The sequence below is a fragment of the Haliotis rubra genome, unplaced genomic scaffold (genome assembly GCF_003918875.1).
Source record: "Haliotis rubra isolate DU_JTF1 unplaced genomic scaffold, ASM391887v1 Scf4, whole genome shotgun sequence".
NCBI lineage: Eukaryota > Metazoa > Mollusca > Gastropoda > Lepetellida > Haliotidae > Haliotis > Haliotis rubra.
The window spans coordinates 4,057,715-4,072,505 of NW_025767079.1; the positions used below are offsets into that span (position 1 = coordinate 4,057,715).

The 14,791-nt window shown below is 39.0% G+C and overlaps 1 protein-coding gene across 5 annotated transcripts in view; it reads left to right on the plus strand.

Annotated features, from left to right (window-relative positions):
* Positions 1-14,393, plus strand: part of LOC124287110 (polyamine-transporting ATPase 13A3-like) — a 41,562-nt gene extending 27,169 nt beyond the window's left edge. For all 5 annotated transcript variants that reach the window (XM_046723593.1, XM_046723594.1, XM_046723595.1 and 2 more), the window contains 11 exons: positions 2,652-2,759; positions 4,430-4,509; positions 5,280-5,322; positions 5,836-5,945; positions 6,591-6,687; positions 7,482-7,554; positions 8,414-8,564; positions 9,300-9,448; positions 9,902-9,990; positions 10,301-10,390; positions 11,975-14,393. In XM_046723593.1, the coding sequence (XP_046579549.1) occupies positions 2,652-2,759; positions 4,430-4,509; positions 5,280-5,322; positions 5,836-5,945; positions 6,591-6,687; positions 7,482-7,554; positions 8,414-8,564; positions 9,300-9,448; positions 9,902-9,990; positions 10,301-10,390; positions 11,975-12,178 (1,194 nt within the window). In that variant the 3' untranslated portion in view covers positions 12,179-14,393. The remainder of the gene's footprint in view (positions 1-2,651; positions 2,760-4,429; positions 4,510-5,279; positions 5,323-5,835; positions 5,946-6,590; positions 6,688-7,481; positions 7,555-8,413; positions 8,565-9,299; positions 9,449-9,901; positions 9,991-10,300; positions 10,391-11,974) is intronic.
* Positions 14,394-14,791: the final 398 nt, after the last annotated feature.

The following is a 14,791-nucleotide window of genomic DNA, read 5'->3' on the forward strand; positions in this document are numbered from 1 at the left end:
ATATGAAAGATTGGTGTTCCTTAGCTTCTTTTGATGAGTATATGATAGCATGAATTGGGGACTTTGACTTCTAATTTTTGCATTTTTACTGACAGGGGTCAGACATTTGCCCCTTAGGTCAAGATAATTTTCTGTAAACGGCACTGAATGTATTTCACAGTGTGTGCAGTTTTGTTTAGTAGGAGACTTGAAGTTAGAATATTTGAACTATATCCGAACAATTTTCCTAGTGACATAACCCTTGAAGCATATCCCTGGCAGGAAGATCCCAAGAGTTAGTTCTTCCATTGTCTTCTAATTGTCAGACGATTTCCACGAAGATAGCAAGAACTACTGCTTTGCTGCTGTATTGGTTGAATGTTGCTGGAATATTGCTAAAAGTGGTGTCAAACCATTCTTACTCACTTTGCATCGCTAACAGAAGACTAACACTGGATTTCCAACTAACATCTTCCACTAACATGAACCTGGGGTGCAAAACATAACCGCCTTCACCTCAGTTGACCTTTTGCACTTAATGGAGGTGGTGCTGTGGCACATATATTATTGTTTGTTCCAAGAGTTGTTGGTTTTCTTCTTTTATTTCAGAAGCAAGTATTCAATTTCAATAGAAACTGAAGTGCCAAAAAAACTTGAACTTCTCATGAAACTTGGTTATATAATAAGGAAATGCCATGATTCGACTTGTTGCCTTTCATGCATTTCAGCATTTTCTATTTTTGTAAAATTGTTTGTCAAAATTCCTTCTTTTTCTTCAACATGTTTCATGTGACAGTTTCCATTTACAGTTTGTTAGTTTGTCACCGTAAGCATGTAATAAGGGATTGAACCCACAACAAATGATATAATCCCATATCACCACGTACCATTGCAACAGGTTGATTGAGCTAATTCTCGGGCTAACTTCTGGAGGTTTCCATTATTCCATCTGCATGCATATATTCTATACTCTCACTAACAACTGCATAATTATCAATGTGCATGTTTATGTCTGTCAAATATGTTGTAACCAAGTATTTTGCACTTTTGTCATAAATAAGTGTCTTTTATGATTTATGAAGCTGTATCATGTTTGATTTTCCAGTGTATCATGTCTATGTTATGATAACTACCACGGACTCATGTGCAACCAGGGAGGCATTTAATGGATCAGGCTCATGTCTTGTTGTTTTAGTTTTTCTATATCAATAATAAAGGTACTGTGCCTTTTGACCGTACATTTTTAACACTCATGATATGTAATAATCTGGAACTATAAAAGCAACACATGGGCCTGGGTTTCAGGGATAGATTTTAACACAAAAAGCTTCCTAGTTACATATCTTTCAGGAATACGCTCCACAGTGCTTATTGTTAGGCCAGCCCTCAGGATACCTTAAACCTGAGTTCAGATAATAGGCTGGAGCAAAGTTTGGTCATTGTTCCTTGACACAAAATAATACCATCCAAACATACACCCTCAAAGGATTTCACCCCAATTATAGGCATAAACATTCCTTCTGGATTATGGTTGACTTATTCCTGTGGATTCCACAGACACATACAGAATGGAAATGAATTTTTTTTAACTAAGTCATAGCTATCCCTAGTGGTATGCTTAAAAGAGTTATGCAGTTATCTCCCTTAGCTGTGACGTCACAACGTAGTTGTTGAAAACCTCTCATGATTTTTCTGAAGAAAAAAATGCCATCCAAACGTACACCCTCGAAGGATTTCACCCCATTGGTCATAATACTTTCATTGTTATATTAGTGCATTAATCTTGAATGCAAAATTACCTTAATGCTTGAGGAAAACATGAAGGTAAATGCTCCATCAAATTCTTTGTTATCTGTTTGGAAGGAGAAGTATGTTGACTTCTACTTCACAAGGGTAATTTTGATTGTTAAATATAAGCGTAATGAGCAAGAGAGACTCTGTGTTAATTGTTAATGACATCAATGGATATTGCAATATTGATGAAATGAAACAGTGATGGTGAATCAGTCCACGGTAGATTTCGTCAGAATGGAGATATGAAACACTGGGTAATCAAGGATGGGTTAATGTATGTGCTTCATTTAAATATTTGAGGCATAACATGCAACATATGCCATTTCTTATGTTTCAAAAACATAAATTTAAATTCAAATAATTGTAATGTTATCTGTCAAAATGTAAGAACTTCTATATATTTTCTGAATATATATAAATCTGATTGAAAACAATGACAAAAAAGTACACTGCTCAATATTTCTTAGGGATACTGAGATATATCAAATGTTGAATAGCATGTATTCAGTATATTCCTATTTTGAACAGAAACACTTGATGAATAATTAGATAGTTAGAAATATTTATGGAGAAATATATGAATTTCTTATTTCTGTATGAGAGATGTTGTGTTTTTGTTTTACTACTGTAGTGCTTTCTTCTCCAATTAATTCATGAACTGAAGTGCTTGTATTCTTGATAATGAAGAACTAGACTTCAAAGGTAAGAGGTGAACGATGCAGGCACCTTGTACAGTGTTCGAAATTCAGAGGAGTCAAGGGATACTCAAAGTTAGCCTGTGTGGTAAAGTGAAACCTAGATGTTCTTGACTTCCCTGCTGTGTTTCGAACACTCTTTCGTTTGTTCCGTGATCACAAATTTTCATCTTCTTAACACAGGGTTATAGGACAGTGAATATATCCGATGAGGGGCCTCGTCATCACCTTGCCATCACTGGGAGGTCCTTCGCAGTCGTCACATCTCACTTCCCAGAGATGCTGGAGAAGGTAAGACCAGAGCTCACGATAAGATTTAGCTCATGTGGGTACTGTACCCACTGTATTTTTTGGGAGTGGGTATTATGAAGTTTGAGTGGGTATTTCATTTTCTGTTACCCACTGCTTTCAAATATGTGCGTATTTCACAAATTTCACGTATTTCAGTCATTTTATTCACCTAAGTATTATGTCATTGAGTTTACTAAGCCGGTATGTTCTGCCTTCACGTCATACCGAAAGCAAAACCGACTTAGATATAATGGAAATGATTTTTTTAAATTCTCTCATGCTATACTGACAGTACAACTTGATAGCAATAGATGTCTTTTCATTACGCAAGTGATTTTTATAAATAAATTCTGCACGCATTTGTTTTAAACTTTTGCGTATCTGACATTTTAAATCGTGGAATTGGTGCATGCTAACAATTATTTTTCAATGCGTAATTGGAAATTTTCTATGTGTATTTTACCTGGATAACGCAGCTTATCTGGGCCTCTGATGTTAAGGTGGAGGCGTTGTTAGTGGTTAGTGATTCTAGTGTCATTCCACGTGAACTGTTTTATTGTGCCAGATGAGATGTTAGGGTTATTCCACATGAAGTCGTAAAGTTTTTATACCACAAGATGTAATGTCATTCCACATAAGACGGCTTGTGTGTAGGACTTTGGAGAGTGCATTACTGAGTTGAAATGGCAAGCAGATTTGTCTCTCTTTTATGGCACGGATGTCTTTGAGCATGACTGCCGATCCACAAAGCATTTGTAATGTTTCGACCGTCGTAACTCCACAGTTTACCAAAGGCTTACTTAATGTCATAGCACTTCAAACCCTTGGTGTCGGGGGCTGTGGGGTAGTCTAGTGGTTAAAGCATTCATTCGTCACGCCGTAGACCCGGGTTCAATTCCCCACATGGGTACAATGTGTGAAGCCCATTTCTGGTGTTCCCTGCCGTGATATTGCTGGAATATTGCTAAACACTTGTGTATCGGGATCCAGATGTGGCACTGCTATTTTGTTTCTCCTATTTACCTCTTATGAGAAACTATCCCTTATTATTATGAACTTTGAGTAAATTGTTATCGTAAATTGACACAGCGGCAGATAGATGGGCAAGGTGTGGTGAGGAGAACATACATTTTTATTCACCCCATTCCCTGTCAGCAATAAGATCAGTGATTAGGGGTAGCCCATTGGTTTCGTCCGCCGAAGACCGGGTTCGAATCCCCACATGGGGAACAATGTGTGAAGCCTATTTCTGGTGTCCCCATGCCGTGAATTTGCCGGAATATTGCTAAAAGATAAAACTAAACTCAGTCAGTCAGCAATAACTAGAATCCCAGTGACAACATTACATCAAACCACTGTCTTCTTCTTGTGAAAAGGGTCGGTGGGTAGCCTTGTGGTTAAAGCATTTGCTTGTCACACACGGAGGCAAGGGTTCAAATTTCTATATGGGTACAATGTTTGAAGCCCATATCTGGTGTCCTCCACCGGGATATTGCTAAAAGCAGTGTAAAACCCAACTCACTCACTCACTCACTCTTCTTGTGAAATACTTGTTTGTAATGGTGGTGCTGGGATCCAAGGTGCTTGCTGCTCTATATGTAGATAAGATAAATGAGATGTACCATTTGTTAACATGACTGGTCATATGTTTTTTGTTGTGTTTTTTTCAGATTTGTACCAAAGGCACTGTGTTTGCACGAATGTCGCCAGAACAGAAGTGTCAGCTGATACAGAACCTGCAGAACCTGGAGTAAGACTTGTCAAGGAACATTTGTTTGTTTGTTTGACCTCTAGTTTGTTTGTTTGTGTGAGAGCTGGTTTGTTTGCATGATGCCAGCTGGTAAATTATCAGATTATCATGTCATCAAGGGGCGGTGGGGTAGCCTAGTGGTTAAAGCGTTGGCTCGTCACGCCGGAGACCCGGGTTCGAATCCCCACATGGGTACAATGTGTGAAGCCCATTTCTGGTGTTCCCCGCTGTGATGTTGCTGGAATATTGCTAAAAGCAGCGTAAAACCAAACTCAGTCAGTCAGTCAGTCATGTCATCAAAATTGTGAGCACCCGTCCATGCTGACAGACTACATGGACGTTTCATCCAGTTGTCGCCATGCCTGCCTGACCATGTGCTACAGAGCAGTTAAGTTGCCTTTAAGGCACAGGTTAGGTTGCCTGAGAACTAGTGTTATGGGTTTGTCACAGCAAGAAACATGTGGAAAACAGGTAGAGTGGCTAGCCTTGAGGATCAGGTGCTTGACTGTGTTTCATGAGATCTGGGGTTTATTCCACACATTGTTTGAGTGGAATCAGGTCTTGGTGTCATGAGAGGTAATATCACAGCAAAAGTGTTCAAATACAATATGTTGAATATTCTATGAAAATTTCAGGGAAATATATGGGAAAATATATTAAGGGAATTTGATGGTCAAAATGGCTGCTGAATCTGACTTAACGAACTGCTGTGTGATATGGCTGATTTCAGCATAAAAAAACCTTCACTCATGTCAACTTCTGTTTTACAGCAACATTGTCGGTATGTGCGGAGATGGTGCAAACGACTGTGAAGTAAGATTTTTAGCTTTACTTTCTTGTCCTATAAACAGTATAGAAGAAGTAGATCCTTTGTAACAGCACAGATGTACATAGAGTGAAACTCCCTTGTCCAGTTGCATCTGTGAAATAGTCCTGTATAAAAATTATGTGCTCACTGTGTAAGTTCTCTCTGCTCCATATACACAAGTTATAAATTAGTATGTGTCAACATTATGATTTCTTAGACTGCTATTATAATAATTTTCACAAAAAAATTAACTGAAACCACATACAATATCAGTGACATTGTTCAGTGCAAGAATACAGCACATGCCCAAACCAATCCTATTTGGAAACAGTTGTCAGGTTTGGCCTATTTTTCTGTCAAAAATTGAGACTATCAAATTCAACAAAATCACTTTCTATTCCATTATATGTGAAGTGGTGAAAGGTGGGCACAATGAGTTCTGAGTCTCACTAGCACGACAAGTTGAATGCCCTAGGTACTGTTTGGGTAACAATGACATTGGAATGTTTCTGTGTCAGGCTCTGAAGGCTGCCCATGCCGGCATCTCCCTGTCAGAAGCAGAGGCATCGGTTGCAGCCCCCTTCACATCACGCATCTCCAACATCGAGTGTGTCGTCACTGCCATGAGGTATTTGCATTTCTTTGGGGCCGGTGTTACTGACGTCATGCATGTCTGAGAAATAATGCCTCTTGAAATATTTTTGTAGGGGCTGGGACAAGCAGTGACATTTTAAAGATTACTGTCATGGCAGGGACAACTTGCCCTGTAAACCACATATTACATATTTTAACTGAATGTTTGTTTATTGTTGATGCCGCACTCCGCAATATTCCAGCTATATGACAGTGCTTGGTAAATAATTGAGTCTGGACCAGATGATCCAGTGATCAACAGCATGAACATTGATCTCTGCAATTGGGATACGATGATATGTTCCAATCAAGTCAGCGAGCCTGACCCCGATCCTGTTTGTCGCCTCTTACGAAAAACATGGGTTGCTGAAGATCAATTCTAACCCGAATCATCGCAGATCTTTTCTCATTCAGAGTATGGTTTTACAACCTTCTTATGAAAAGCATGGGTTACTGAAGATCATCTCTAACACAGATTTTCACGGGTATTAAAACTGAATGAAGACATAAATATTAACTCATTTAAAAGAGCATATTTTGATTGCACTGCATTTATTGAATGCTTCAACTGAAATAATTAGAAGCAGCCTGACACCACAACAATGGAGTTGTTTACAGCAGGGTGAGTACTTTGTTTCAGAGAGGGCAGAGCAGCCCTGGTGACATCCTTCGGCTGCTTCAAGTACATGGCTCTGTACAGCTTCATACAGTTCGTGTCTATCCTCATCCTCTACACGGTCAGTCAGCAGTTAGCCCAGCGGAGAGTGCTCCATGTCGTAATGTTTGATTCCCCACTGTTTGAGTCCAGGCTGCTGTGATATGTGTGCTGATTTCTACAGCATAGTCTAGGATCATTCATAGCTGATGTTGGGTGGGTAACTATTGTGGGCTTATGAGATATGTTCTGCTTAAAAGTCCATCAGGATGTTCTGAAAGGGTAAAGTTTGCCTGCTGGTTTTTAGGCATCACATTTTGCAGAGTTATGTCCCTTGGTTCAGTCAGGATGCAGTGGTCAAGTGAGGTCTGAGATTTTCCCCAAAATTGTTTCTCACCACCATACTTGTACATTTTAGTTTCATCAGCTGTCCACCAACAGCAAGAGGGGCGTGGGGTAGCCTAATGGTTAAAGCTGTCCGAAGACCCGGTTCGAATCCCCACATGGGTACATTGTGTGAAGCCCATTTCTGGTGTCCCCCGTGATGTTGATGTTGCTGGAATATTGCTAAAAGCGGCGTGAAACCAAACTCAGTCAGTCCAACAGCAAGAGACACTTGTACATAACTGAAAGACCATTCAAAGTGCATAATGCTCCAGTAACATACCAATGTTCATATTTTGACAAGTAATTCCAAGGACATGAGTAAATCAAAGCGAACTGTGTCAAAATGTCCTCATCATATGTCAAGTAGACAAGCCAGTGATAGAATGTGCAAAATATATCTTCATGACACAAATAGATAAAGACCACATATGCAATGATGAACCATTGGTTATTAACTTGGTCCTGACAGACGTGTTTCTTGTTTTTCAGTTTGGTGCCAACCTGTCTGACTTTGAGTTCCTGTACATTGATCTGGTCATTACAACCACTGTTGCTGTCCTGAGTAAGTTACCTTGGAATTTGGGCGGTGGGGTAGCCTAATGGTTAAAACGACTCCATCAAGAAGTCCGGTTCGATTCTCCACATGGGTACATTGTGTGAAGTCCATTTCTGGTGTCCACCGCCGTGATATTGCTGGAATATTGCTAAAGGCGGCATAAAACAAAACTCAATCACTCACTCATCTTGGAATTTAAATAAAACAGGTCCCAAGTATGCCCTGCTTATTCTGAGGGTGAAATATGGTTCAGAGTCATTGTACTGTCTGAGGTGTGCACCATCTATAGGACCACAGGTCACATCGAGTTTGGTTCACTGGCCCATACCACAGGCTTATCAGGACCACTCTACTCTGTCACTATTCTTGGGGAAAGTGGGTTAGCCTAGAGATTAGAGTGTTCAGATCCCCACATGGGTACATTGTGTGAAGCCCACTTGTGGTGTCCACTCACTCACTCTCTCACTCACTCACTCCTCGTCATACCAAAGGCGTTAAAATATGGTCACTGGTTCCTGCCTCACTCGGCATCACTGGGTACAACAAGGACTCACTCGGCTCGAGTCAGTATAATGTGTCCTACTGGGGTATTCATGCTCACTGCAGCATGGTATCTCAGTGGGCTAGCACTATAAAACCAGCTAAGTCTCTAGTACAAGCAGCCTCACTCACATACACTCACTCACCGTCTCATATGAGCGAAATAATCTCACTCACTCACCTCACTCACTCACTCACTCACTCACTCACTCACTCACTCACTCACTCACTCACTCACTCACTCACTCACTCACTCACTCACTCACTCACTCACTCACTCACTCACTCACTCACTCACTCACTCACTCACTCACTCTTGTTTCAGTGGGGTACACTGGCCCCTACCACAAACTGGTCAGGAAGAAGCCACCTGGGAGTCTGGTCAAGGTGTCCAACCTGCTGTCCATCATCGTACAAGTCTTGCTTGTTGGAGTCATGCAGATTTCAGCATATTTGTATCTCCGATCTCAGTCATGGTGAGTGCCCTATCACCAAATATGACAGTGTAAACAAAATCACCTGATGTAATGTATAATAACATAGAAATCTGCCCATGTCATTTTGTGAGAAATGTATTGTTATACCTTAAGTTTACTCTATGGTGGACATATTGTTTGTTTTTAATTTTATCTTTGGTAATTGTTAATTCATATCCTATCTCACAATTGCGAAAAAAGAATACACAATGCAATTTAGAAAGTCGTCAAATGTGATTCGGAATTCGAACCCACTACCCTCAGAGTTAAGCACCTAATCGCCAGCACACAAAGTCAGTAGCCTAACCCGTTCATCCCAGATGGGACTCAATCCCAACAAAAGTACAACCATCTGTACTTTACAAAGAAAATGTAATCCCAAATATAACATATGTTACAAAACAAATGGAGGACAGGCAAGGAGACCTAGATTGGCAACATTGAAGAGGGCAAAAATGTATGGATTTCTTAGTGTTGAAAACATGTCATTTCGGTGTAGATATTAGAAGGACAATGAGTTGGCTGGAGAAGCTACAGTGTCAGCATGTATGGGTCGACTGGGATGAGAAACATACATGATCCAGATTGCTTGGAGGTGATGTTCGGTATGTTCACGTGAACTGATTTTAGAAGCTGGAAACCATGTTTCCACTTTGGAGTGAAAGAGAAATGTGTAGGGTAAGTAAATAAATATACAGTTTATTGTAAAATGTACAATGTTGTTCATGTATTTAGGTATGAAGAACCCCCGCCCAGCAAGGACCTGGAGAATGTGAAATCCTGGGAGTCTACTGTGATATTCCTTGTGTCGTCGTACATGTATATATCAGTTGCATTCTGCTTCTCGAAGGGACCACCATTCAGAAAGCCCATCTACACAAACTGTAAGTTGAGGATGATGGATGTTCCTGTGTCAGTAATCTGTGTCACAGTCCATGAACTGCATTATTTGCCTACCCTTGGAGATTCGGGGAAGAAATGGTCCTCAGCAACCCATGCTTGTTGTAAGAGGTGACTGACTGGATCGGGTGGTCAGTATATAAAATTGCATAGATTGATGCTCATGATGTTGATCACTGGATATGACTGGTCCAAACTCAAGTATGTACATACTGCCACAATAAAGCTGGAATATTGCTGAGTGCAGCGTTAAACAACAAACCAAAGTTCTCAGTCATTGCCGTTGTCGTCAGTTTCTGGTTTTGCCGGTCAAGAACTGACCATTTGACGGAAATATTCTGACACTGTTAAACACTCTCTCACTTGTAGCTTCCAGTTTGGATGGCATTAGTGCCGTCAAATATTCAAACTTGAACATGTTTTTCTCTTTTTTTCAGATCCGTTCCTAATCTCTATGATACTTTTATTTGGTTTCTCCACATTTCTGCTGTTGTTGCCCCTCCCCGAAATAGAACACTTCCTAGAGGTGAGCACAACCAAACAAGCTGTGATTTTGTTATCAAATTCAGAGTTATTAAATTATTAAATTGATAATGAGATGTGATTTGAATGAGATTGCTCACCCTTATGAAGAGAGGTGTGAAATTGATAAAAAGATGTGATTTGAATGAGATTGCTCACCCTCACAAAAGGGAGGTTTCAAATTGATAAAAAGACGTGATTTGAATGAGATTGCTCACCCTCAAAGAGAGAGGTTTAAATTGATAAACAGATGTGATTTGAATGAGATTGCTCATCCTCACAAAGTTATCTTGTCATGTGTCTGATGCTTTCAGATGAAGGAACTCCATGAGAAATCAATTACATTCCGTCTGTACCTGTTTGGTTTCGCCATCGGGTTTGCTATCATATCTTGCTTCTTGGAGGTAGGTCTGTGGGTGTTGCTATAAATAGTGTCCTGTGACCCAAGTGTTTCAGCATCATGGTTCACGCTTTCATGTTGACTTTCTTTATATCAGGCCTTTAAACATTTTAATTTGATTTGATTTAATTTAATTTAATTTAGTTTAATTTAATTCGAAAGACATCTGTGAAGAGAAGATACCAAACTTTTCCTCTTGTTAATTTTGTGTGATTTGATTTATAGACTTTATGATTGATTGGAACAAATGTTTTTGCCTTCCTTTGTTTTGCCAAAATTGTAAATAATAACGATGCTAAGTGAAAGTATTTAATACAACTTATAAAATACCTTAAAACATTCTTGATATACAATGAACATTTATGTAACCAGTTTGTTAGAGAACAATGCTAACTTGCATAACTGATTTACTGATTGTTGACATGCTGTCATTGGTTTTCTTCATCCCTTTACAGGAATATTTTTATCTTTACATGAGACACAAAACAGATTCTTCTCTTTATATGCGAAGTCCTTATTCAGTTAGAGCAATATTTCTGATTATCCCTGTCTTAAGCTGAATGGTATAATATCTGGTGGCAATAATGTCTTTGCTTTGGAAATATCAAAAGCTTCAATTTTGGCCATATGTATTTTTGGTCTTCAGCAGCCAATGCTTGTTGTAAGAGGCAATTAATGGCATTGGTCATTCAGACTTGCTGGCTTGGTTGATACTTGTCTTTAAAACTGAAATGCTTAAATTTATGCTTATAATGTCAGTCACTGGATTGCCTGGTCCAGACTTGATAATCTACAGACAGTTGTCATTTTGCTGAAGTATTGTTGAATGTGACATTAAAATAACAAACAAGAAAGCTGTGTTTATAAGGGAGATAACTGCTGGTTGATGACATCTACATTATTCATAAGGGACCGTTCATAATTTATACCTAGGTGGGGTGATGATGAATTTTATGGAGAAGCATGTACAGTGTGAATGACTCCCCCTAAAATTTTTGAACTAAGCAAGTGAACCTCCCTGCATGTCATGTACAATATCAATGACACCCCTTCCCCCTTTCCAGACCTGTGAAGATCTGGGGTATAATAGGTCTTCAGCAACCCATGCTTGCCACAAAAGGCGACTATGCTTGTCGTAAGAGGCGACTAACGGGATCGGGTGGTCAGGCTCGCTGGCTTGGTTGAAACATGTCATCGGTTCCCAATTACGCAGATCGATGCTCATGCTGTTGATCACTGGATCGTCTGGTCCAGATTCGATTATTTACAGACCGCCCCCATATAGCTGGAATATTGCTGAGTGCAATGTAAAACTAAACTCACTCACTCACTCACTTCCCCCTTCCCATAATTTCTAAGCATATTTTAAAAATATATACAGTACGTACAAAACTGCTGACCTTCCCAGTACATGTGTACAAAATTGATGACCCCCCTACCTCCCCAGAACAAAATGGGTGACCCGCCCTTAAAATTATCACCACACCCACCCACCCCAGCCCCCAACCCCCAAGCCATAATTATGAACGGTCTCTAAGCAAATAGTGTTCTATTAAATCCCCACTCACTCACTAACTCTTTGTTTCAGTATATGATAGTGGATAGCAGCATGTTGAAACCATGTTACACGGCCATAAAGAACAGACGTCCTCAGAATAGGTACAAGGTTGTCGAGAAGGAAATCAAGAACACTGATTGGCCACCTGTGGGTCAGGTGACTTTCCCAACAACCAATGCAGTCCTTGTCAGCGACATCCATGTTGACATGAATTCTCAAAGTGCAATACACTAGCCCTCTTTGGCTGGAAACTTAACTTCACACAAAATGGTTTTTGATGAAAATTTATTGAAATGTTCAATGGATTAAATTATTTTATTACAACACGGCAGTATCATGACTACATGTTCAACTATGTATAATGTATCTGTGATGGAGAAAACAGATTGTTTTCATTGATCAGAAATGGTTACCATGGATACACATATATATCATAGTATTATTTTGTACAGATATTTTCATGTTAACCACAGCGATACCTTTTATGTTTTTCCACATGATCTTGTTACTTAAATATAGTGGTGGATGATCTCTGTTGAATGATGTTGCATGCTTATGATTAGTTGAGGTGATGAATTTATCCAATGTATTTGGGAACATGCTTTATTGGCAAAATTTTCTTCACAAACCAGCAATAACAATCATCCTTTCAGTGATTTTAATAAGGCAGAACATTTCATTTTGGTTGTCATCAAATCTGGCGAAATCCTTTGTGGATCATAGTTTGACCTAAGAAAATTTCTTCCAATAGAACTTATCCAAATTGTAATCTTTATTAGGTACAATTAATATTAATGACTATGTTGTCATGCCCGCAACACTTACTGGTACCCACATACTACTTTGATGCTGGTGCATGATGATCTTCCTCAGCTTGATAATAAATCTTTCACTGTGATATGATTTTACAATAATATCGGAGCAACATGGATTAACTGGCATCAGCCCCAGACTTTTGGCAATAATATGTAATTCTACCTTTTGAGATTATTCTATATATGCATTGTCATGTTAAAGAAGAAAAATAATAAAATGTTAACTGTATAGAGAAAGGTCTCTGAAATGCACCTGATGTTCATCCTCGATAATCTCCAGGGTATACTTCCAATAAATTTCTACTAGTACCCTGGATGCATCTACAGCTCGGGCTGATAATTGTATTACCTTCCTTTGCTGGTTTCATCTTCAAACAGTAGCCTATCAGATTAAGCCATAACAACCAAGCTTGCCAGAAGCCGCGAAGGTCGGCCAGCTGTGCAACTCAGATTTAGGGAAAAAATCATACAAACAAATTGACAGGTCTGAAACCTTAAAAAAATATATGCATCTTCTACCTCTTTCAGGGTACCTCTGCAACATTTGTGTTGCCAAGTTTAATCGGTTAGATAGAAGAAGCGGAAGGGAGTTATGATAGAAGCCTTGTGATTGGTAAGCTCAACTTTCTAGCGTAGACATCTGATTGGATAAAAAGCCATCAAAGTGAAGTAATACAATTGTCAGGCCGATCCGTAGATGCATACAGGGTACTAGTGGAGATTCATGGGAATGTATACGCTGGAGATTATTGAGGATGCATGATATTCAGATGGCACAATGGCGTCAATATATTACCTCGTGAACACAGACTGATGTTGTCTACTGTCACGCAGTGGGACTGTGGGGAATGTGTATGGACCAGCATTGAGAACTGTTGAAATGCACATGTGCAATAAATCCAAAAGTTATTTCACTGGATCTTCTATTGGATATTGGTAATATTATGCTAAGAAAACAATGGCTGGTTTGTGGATATAGAATTACTCGCAAATTGATGTTGTGTATATAACCATGTTTTGAATATACTAGATTGTGTATCAGAGTCACATTCAGTTCCAGGTTGTTAACTTGTTACCATGGTAGCAGATGATGTTATACCAGTTTGATATTTCATCAGGGTGTTATTTAGCCAGCAATTTTATTTCCTTTGAATTGACAGTCCTCTTTTTTAAGGCTTGGTCCCAGAGTTCCAAACAACACAGCTGTTAGGGTACATGGTTTTACATATTTGTCATGGAAGCATTTTGGCATTGTATGAAAGATGCATAATCCAGGATTGGCCCAGTCATCTAAATTACCATACAGAGTTGCTTCCCTTAGTGTACCAGGATCCGAAGATTGTGGGTTCAGATCCCACTTTCCAGTGACTAAGATTCTTGGCTTACCAGTACTGTATCTTTTACAACAGTTGTAAACATTTCAGACCAGCTTGACTTTGGGCATTTCCTCCAACTTCATCTGAATTTCATCGTGTAATTGAAACACTGTTGAAAGCAGCCTTAGACTACTCCTTCACATTCAAGTTAGGTTATCCAAAGTATTTCTGTACATAGATGTGTTATCAATACCAACTGCAACAAAACAAATAGCATTGTCCTATTTACAATAAGAAATCAGATTTATTCACAGAGAACACAAAATAGTATTTGTTTGTTGACAAAGAAAAGTATTTTTTAATCTACACAACTGATAATTATTCTGGACATAATACGTAATTTGTTTGTTGTTATCTGTACATCAGCATATATTATACCACTACATAAATCAAAATGTGAACAGTCTGTCAACAAGATAGATATTTTTCCCCAAACCAAAGGGTCAGCTTCTTGAATTCAGAGACAAAATATCCAAGAGGTGTTCCCTCTCTAAAGATCACAAACCATAATTATTGTGTCGAAAATACTGTTTCTATTGGTGATATTCAGAGAAGTGTTGGTAAATTTATGAAAGGTGAATTTTTAAAAGTGTTGGGGTTTTTTCATAATTATTCTATTTTTTATATATTAAATGCATAAGTATTGAAATAAGATC